Source organism: Haliaeetus albicilla, chromosome 11 (genome assembly GCF_947461875.1).
Source record: "Haliaeetus albicilla chromosome 11, bHalAlb1.1, whole genome shotgun sequence".
In the NCBI taxonomy this organism is placed as follows: Eukaryota; Metazoa; Chordata; class Aves; order Accipitriformes; family Accipitridae; genus Haliaeetus; species Haliaeetus albicilla.
In genome coordinates, this window is record NC_091493.1 from 22,828,084 (window position 1) to 22,835,921 (window position 7,838).

General features: G+C 53.4%; 1 protein-coding gene across 2 annotated transcripts; it reads right to left on the reverse strand.

Annotated features, from left to right (window-relative positions):
• Window positions 1-6,174: 6,174 nt before the first annotated feature.
• FGFBP3 (fibroblast growth factor binding protein 3) lies at window positions 6,175-7,446 on the reverse strand. Of its 2 annotated transcripts, none has more exons than XM_069795695.1 (2): window positions 7,386-7,446; window positions 6,175-6,934 (listed from the first exon to the last, which is right to left on the reverse strand). In XM_069795695.1, exon 2 carries the CDS (start codon window positions 6,844-6,846, stop codon window positions 6,337-6,339), a length of 510 nt encoding a protein of 169 aa, XP_069651796.1. In that variant the 5' UTR covers window positions 6,847-6,934; window positions 7,386-7,446; the 3' UTR covers window positions 6,175-6,336. The 2 variants fall into 2 exon arrangements, with proteins under 2 accessions (XP_069651796.1, XP_069651797.1); XM_069795696.1 differs by having other exon boundaries at window positions 7,351-7,441.
• Window positions 7,447-7,838: the final 392 nt, after the last annotated feature.

A 7,838-nucleotide genomic window follows, 5' to 3' on the forward strand; every position in this document is an offset into this window, starting at 1 on the left:
TGAAGTTGCACCACAAATCCCAAAAACATAGCATCCCTCTGTAGGCTCCCCCAGAACTGGTTGGTCATAAACTCAGGTAGAAAACATCAATGTCAAATGATCAGATGTGGAAACATTAAATATGCAAACATGGGCACATAATGCCGGCAGAGCTGATAGTTGAACTGAGACTGTCTGACCAGATTTCACCTTTTGAAACTGTGAAGTGTTCAGAGGAACCGTGAAGGCATGAATGAGATGGAAATTCAGCTCTCCTCTTCCTACAGCAGTGCAGGAAAGCGGGTTAAATCCCAGTTTGTGTCAAATACCTGACAATTAAGCTTAGTTTGTGCCAGACTCAGCTTAGCTCTCGTTATCTCGTAGGAAATTGAACTTTCTCATTCAGCCCATGTGACATTCAGCCTCAAGGAGGGTGGGGACCCAGACTGAGAGTAAATCTCAGTAGCCCAAAACACTAGCCACATCCCCTTTTCCAAAAAACAATTTCTCATAAAAATCTGTAATAATTAAAGGACTTCTCCAGCCTAGCTGAGGCCTCGATTTAACCAGCTTTTGGAATAAGTAAGATTTACACACGTGTCCTCGCTAATTGTGTAGGGCCTCGAGCACTGGTGCTCGGAGGCAGCACTAAGGGCTCCCACAGAGAGATGGGGGGGCATGCGGGTGCTGAAGCCCGGGCCTGGGAACCCCGCAGCACCCACCCCGTGGCCAGGGCATTGGGGTGCTGGGGGCAGTCTGCGGGCTGGCTGGGACCAAGTACATTGCAATATACAGCACTAAGTACATTTTTGCACTGCTGCACATGTAAATAATGACATCTTTGCTCAAGTATCTCTCTCCCCATTCCATCCTCCTGCTTTTTTCCTAATATCAGGCATTTTTCACATGGAAGTGCCTAGTGCAGAACCCAGGAAAGAGTAATTCCTGTTGTGCGCTGGGACAAAAGACTGAAGTGCTCAAGTTTGGGGTCTGGAACCCCAGAGCCGTCCTGGGAGCAGCCACCTCGGGTCTGGCAGCTGTGAGGGGATGTGTGTGCTGCCGGTCCCCACGCCACGTCTCCTGGCAACCTCCTCTGGCAGTCCCCCACTTTGTTTTAGGTTTCATGGCCACCAACGTTTCAGGGTGAAACTCTCTGTGGCTTAGCCATTTCAAGGTTGTTGGGTTTTTTTAAATCGACCTCGATAGACCGCTTCCCGCAGTACCATGCTGCTTGTGCTGGCAGCGACCCAGCGCCACTCGTGGGAGCATCGTTCTTTACTTGTCTGCACTGAGACAGCACAATCTCACTGCCTTTCGAAACTGTGTCTAACTCTGCACGTTTTGAAATGGGTTGGGAAGAGGGGAGCGGGAGCAGGAGCAAAGCTGGGCGCTGTTCCTGCAGGTCCTGAGTATGTAACAAATGAAAACAGGACAGAGAAAGTAATTTGCAGAGTCAGTATTAGTAATGTAGGTGTGTGTGAGAGTACTTGTGTGCTCTGCTGCAGTAACTAGTCCACTGAGGACGTACAACAGCCAGTGCCCGCTAAGCCAAAACTGTAAGTATTTAAAATATGTTTATGACAACTCAGTAACACTGTGCACTTTAAATTGCAATAGGTATACTATATGTGGTGGTATATTGGCATGCATTGGCTTATTTTAGTTTCAGTTTCCCTTCACAAACCAAGAATAACTGGATGGATGGTCCTTCCAAGGACAAAAGCTAGTCCTGTTGTCCAGACAGGGCTGAGCAGAGTAGCCTTTTGTGGATACTGGACTTTTCTCCCACCTCAGTCCAGCAGAACTCACAGGCGTTAAACTGACTTACAGAAATGGAAATGCTCTCAAGTAAGACACAGCCATATCTGCCTAAAGCTGCCGTCACTGTGAGTATCACTCCTACGCTGAACCTTTGGAGATTCCTGTTCTTAGTTCAGCTCTGCTCAGCTAGTGAAGAAAGATTTATTTCATTTATTAATTGTGTGATGTCACTTTAGGAAGGGATTGTTGCAAACAGCAAGACAGCTTACCGCCTGCTTTAACCTCGCAAATTAGAGTAACATCTTGTAATTTTCCCTTCAAAATCAGAAAGTGGTGAAAGCGAGATTATTACTTTGCCGTTTAATAAGATCAAGGGTTTTCTATGTATAAAAAGAGTAATTAAAGCCAGCTGCACTACAAACATACCCAGATTCAGCATCACTGATTTCTCTCCAAAGGAAAATCAAGAAATGGTATTGCCAGCTCTTGAGGTTCTGTTGGAACCTCCAGACACTGAGATATGTCTCTGTATGGTCTCATGAATACATGATGAGCTGTGAATTCAAACTGGCTACCATCTCTACTGAGCAGCCAAAGGAAAGAAAACAATGCTGTGTGTGCAATATGGCACAAAAATTATTCTGGGGTTTTTTTTCAGTCCTGAAAACTTTCAAAGAGCTAGAGCTCCCAGCATTCAAAATGCAGAAGCTAAAAAGTCAATTGCTTCTTTTTTTTTTTTAAATGTAAGGCAGCTCATGCTTTTCCTTGAAAGACAGGATCCTGATACATTTAGCTGGCAGCACTCTTGTGATGATAACCCAACCTGCAGCTGCATGTGGGGAAGGTGCCCTCTCATTAATTATGCCCAGAACCACCTGCCTCTGGGATGGGAGAGCTTATCAGGCCTGCGGGGCAGGCAGCTGGGGTTTGCTCCTGGCAGGTTAGCTATGCTGGATTTTCTTGCTGAGAATATTGGGTGGCCAGGAGGAGCTGAGGAGGGAAGGATGAGATGACAGGAGCCAGCCAAGCCAGGAATCAGAGAAGCGATGAAGGACCACCACAGCTGCAGTGGGAGAGCAGAGGTAAGGCTGGCTGCAGAGCAGATGTGTGGGCGGATTTGGGTGGCTGAACTAAACCTGGAGGGGTGACAAGTACTTGTTGTGGTGGAACTGTCATAGGGCTGGAAAGGAAAAGATTCTGTTGGAGGTGAAGGTCTTGGCTACAAAGCCTCCCTGTGTTTGGTTAGCTTAGCTGGTGGTGTCAGCTGTCACCTAACCACAGGAGAGGATGAAAATGTTGAGTTAGGAAGCAAAAAGCCACAGTCTTCCCCCTTAAAAACAAATCTGAGGATCTGACTGTGGTTTTCCAGCCTTTGGGATCTGCCATACCCAACGTACAAAAACTGAGTATTTGTTGCCATTTAGCTCTAGGTGTTGGTGTTATTAACCACAGTAGATGCAGTGAATACCATCTGTTGGGTTGTTGTGTTTCATTACTTGGTGATGCTATAGGAAAGACTTCTAGCTCTTTTGGAGAGTCAGGGGAATAATGTGGTAAAACACAGAGCAAGGGATCCTCCTCTTTCTTCTCCCTGTTGGGTAGAACAATGAATTTGTTCAGAGTTCCTAGTTGGGCTTTTAAACACAGGGTAATGTGGGTAATCAGATCAGTTGCCATGGTGTTCCACCTTTGCATACGATGATGTGAAATGCAAGCTCTAACGGCACTGCACAGAGCTGCTGTGCCAGTGCCATGGAAGTAAAACAAAGCTGCGTATTATTGCATGGTACCATTCAATGCTATGGCCAGCAGCCTGCTGTATGGCCGTTTGTACGACACTCACATGAAGGAAACTGAGCTGTAATTTAAAAAAAGATTGTGCAGGTTATGTACATTGATGAGGAAGCTTTTGCACAGTGCTGCTGAGGATTGTCCAAGCTACCTGCTGTGAAGGAAAATGTCTTGGCACTAAGAGCTGTATGCAACAGTCCAGATCCTCTTGAGAGCCACTGGGCAGCTCCTTATTGCCTCTTTGTGTCCTCCTCACAGCCATCCTTAAAACCATATAGAAAGACTCTGCAAGTGCTCCCAGTCATAGGCAGGCACCCAGGGCTGTGTAGGACCACAGGCACCTAAATGTGCCTGGGGCAGCCAAGGAGGGCTGGTTTGCAGAGCAGGGCATGCTCATGGCTGCCCTCCTACCACCCCTTACCTGCGCTGTGACCGGACTCAGGTGTATGTGGGGCACTTGGTATATGAACCAGGTCTGGGGACTGCAAGCAAGGGGTTCAACTCAGATACTCCTTCTCTATTAAACATGGAGATTAATGGTGCAAAAGAAGAGCTAAAGGACAGATTGTGAAGGTACACATGCACTTACAGAGCTACATAAGCAGCGGTTCTGTTTTGGTGCTCTTGTTGGCTTTTTCCCTTTTCATGTGGCTTTCTTCAAGCACGTTATGTTGCAGGCTGGGTGCATTTAGAGGTTGCCTGAAGGGGCCGCATTTAGGATTAGCAATAAGCAGCTCTCACTGCATAACCTTTCTGAACACTCTGTAGTTCAGCTTTTAAAAAATAATTTCAAAACTAACACCGAATTTGTCCCTGGGCAGTAATTCATCAGTCTCAAATTCTCTGATTGAACAATTATGTTACGAACCTCCATTAAGGAAAGTGAACACTACTATCATGAACACTACTATCATGTTGCCAGACTTTGAGCATCCAGGTTGCAAGGGCTGTAAGCCAGAAGCTTGCTCTCTTGTCTGGGTTAAGTTCAATTTAAAACAGTTAGCTGATTTAGCTCAGTTGCATCATGTCTGCAGGCTGCTGTGCTTGCCTGTGAGGCCGAATAACACTATGTCCTGAAAGCTTGCCAACAGCTTAGCTTTGAAATTCAAACTTTTGCAACACACTGTTACCATTTCCCTTGTATGAAAAGGTGAAATTCTGTAATCCAGCAAGGTAATAATGCTGTCATAAGAATATATATGATGTGGCTAAAGGCTCACTCATCTGTAACGCTAGAGCTTTGACACAGCTATATTTTCCCTGAGGCAGAGAGCTGGTTAGGCAGGGACTGCTAACCTTATGCTAGCTTCCTCTTGTAACCCATCTGCTTTCCCAAATGATTCTTCAGGTTAAAAAGAAAATACACCTGGTGCCTCTCGATGTGACTGCTCCTTTGAACCCTCGTGTTTGAGGGAGACTGGGGTCAGGCTTTGGCATTGCCCTGTCTGCTTTATCCATGGCTTATGTGGTTGTTTTACTGCACCTATCAGGGATTTGATGTTTCATCACTGATCCTGTCTCATGTGAGGGGACCACGATGGGCCCTCTGCTGCCACTGAGATACTGCTCCTCCGTGGTTGGTCTGCTGGTGCACCGAAGTGTTCTGGTTCAGGAATAATGTATGAGAAGCAGCCCTCTGAGTGACTGCAGGGGTAAGTTTGAGGTATCTCTGTGGAACAATTAAATTAATGTAAGCCTTAATCAAAGACCTCTCTGCAGACAGGTATTGTTCCAGTTTCTGCACAAGTGACTCCCCAGGAGCTTCTTTTTTATGAATAAAGGGGCTAGGTCCTTCCCACATTTACCTCAAGTGCAGCCCTGCTTTCCGCACAGCTGTACTGGGCAGCGGGCAGAGAAGTTTTGACATGCAGTCAGGCATGGGCTGTAGAAATCACAATCCCCCCTTTTAGAATCTGAGTCGGATGTGTCTAAAAGAGAAATTGGGACTGAGGAAAACCTGAGCTCTCCTTACCAAAATGTACCATGGAATTGTGCTTCAGTAAGCAGATAAAGTAGTTAACATCCTAAACCCCTCTTCCCCCTTGGTAAAACAACTTGCCTACTCCAACACTACGTCCCTCTAAATGTGACCGTTGCTTTGGCCTTAGCTCATTAGCTAGGTGAAACACCATCAACCTCCCAAATCCAGTTTGTGTACCCAGCTGCTCCTGAGTTTCTCAAGTCTTTTCACAGCTGGTTTCTCACCCAACTCCGTTCGTGTTCCTGTTTGAAGTCAGTCAGTGATCATCTGCTCTGTGGAAACAGGACTGGACTGGCTTGTTTAGCTTGTGTGATCTTTGTAAGCAAGAAGGTATTTTCTGGGGCTTAGTGTTTAGCGAAGTCTCAGTTGTTCCGTATTTTGGTACAAATGTCTGGTTTTCTAGTTGGGCAATCAGCGTAACTTCAACCCTTAGGCTTACAGAAATTGCTTTGGTTTGGGGGAGGGAATAGCTGCCTCTCGGTCGTTATGTCCTTTGAAAAACCTGGACGTACTCAGAGGGGCGAACTGTCCCTAGGTGCTCCCATCTCGGTTCGCCGACAGACCTCACGCACGCGGTTCAGCGCTGCGGCGGTGCTGCAGGCATTAGAGGGCTTTGACGAGAAAAGAGTTACGGGAGCTTCTTCTCATCAAATAGTTACCGCTTTATTGGAGGGGAAAAGAGGAGAGCTGCCGGTCGAGGGGCACCGGCGGCGGGCGGGCGGGCGAGGGCAGGCCAGGCTGGGCGGGCGGCGGCGGCCGGGCAGCGCGAAGCCCCGGCCCGGGGGACGGGCGGCCGCGCTCCCTCCCGGCGGGCCGGGGGCGGCTCAGCCCTCCCAGAAGCCGACGAAGAAGCTGCAGAGCGAGTGCCACCGCTCGGCGCAGTAGGTCTCCGCCGGGTCCTCGGTGGCGGCGGGCGGCGAGGGGCCGGGGCCGGGGCCCGGCAGCAGGCGGAGCTGCGCCTCGGGCGGCGCCCGGCCCGGCCCGCACAGGCGGGCGCTGAGCGGGCCGCCCCGGGCGCAGGGGTGCCGCCGCCGGCGCAGCCTGCCCAGGATCTGCCGCCAGTACTGGCGGCCGCGGCGGCCGTAAGCGGGGCAGCGCCGCGGCTCCCCGCGGTAGGCGCAGCTCCGCGCCGCCCCGCCGCCCGCCGGCGGCCGGCAGCTCAGCCGCAGCTCGCTGGCCCCCGCCGCCGAGCGCAGCTCCCAGCTGCAGCGGTGCCGCTCCGGCGTGGAGAACCGCCCCGCCTGCGCCTCCGCCTCCCGGCCCGCCCCGCCGCCGCCGCCGCCGCCGGCGGCCCCCAGGGCGGCCAGGGCCAGCAGCGCCAGGGGCAGCCTCATCCCCTCGGCGCCGCGGGAGCCTCCTCCGGTGCCTCAGCGACGGCGCGTCCCGGCGCGGGGCCCGCCGGCCCGCCGCATCCTCCGCGCCCTGCGGAGACACGGACGCTGGCGGGCGGGCGCCCCCGCTGCTCCCGCCCGCTGCCCGCCCCGGCGGGAGGGCAGCCCCCGGGGTCGCGCCAGGCTGAGCCGGCGGGGTTTGCTCCGGCAGAGCGGGCTCGTCCCGCCGGGGTCGTAGCCCCCGAGGCGTTTAGTTTGCGTCGTCCCACCCCCACCCGCCCCGGCCCCGGCCCCGCCGACGGACCGCCGACGGTGGCGGGGCCCGGGGACCACCACCCCAGCCGGGAAGCCGTAACCCCGGGGCGGCGTGAGCCGAGAGCCCGCGCCCGCCGGCTGCAGCATCAAAGCAGCGAGCGGCCGCCGCTCGGCAGCCAGCCCCGGCTCCAGGCGAACGGCTGCCCTGAAGCCCCGTCGCTTCCCCCCGAGCGCGGTTTCCCCCCAGCGCACCCCGCGACTCTCCGCTCTGTCCCGAGGGCACTCACGGCGCGCTGTGGGGCGGCTGGACGTGCGCGGCGCTCTGCCGCCTCCGGCTGCCGGCGGCGGCGCCGGGCACGGGGGTTATCTATGGCCGGGGGCTGCCCCCGCCGACGCCCCTCCCCGGCCCGCCGCCCGCGGGGGGACAGCGCGGGGGGCTCTGCGTCCCGGCGGCACCGACTCGCGGGAAGTTCCCCGGGCCCCCCTCCCCTCTCCGCTCCCCTTTTGTTCGAGGAACCGCCGGTACCGCAAAACCATCCCGCCCTTGGGAGGCGGCCGAGGGAGAGCGGTCCGAGTGCCGGGTCGGGCAGCAGCGGCTGTGGGGAGAGCCTCCCTTGGGCGGGGGCGGGGGGGGGGTTCTCGTGGACGAGAATCGATTTATGGTCCTTTGCAATTGATGGGGTTGGATCACAAAAAGGGATTCTCACTTCGGAAGTGAAACACTGGTGTGGATTATTCTA

Bases quoted from the DNA above. Each gene is read 5' to 3' on its own strand.
- FGFBP3 (XM_069795695.1), bottom strand. From the start codon at position 6,846: ATGAGGCTGCCCCTGGCGCTGCTGGCCCTGGCCGCCCTGGGGGCCGCC.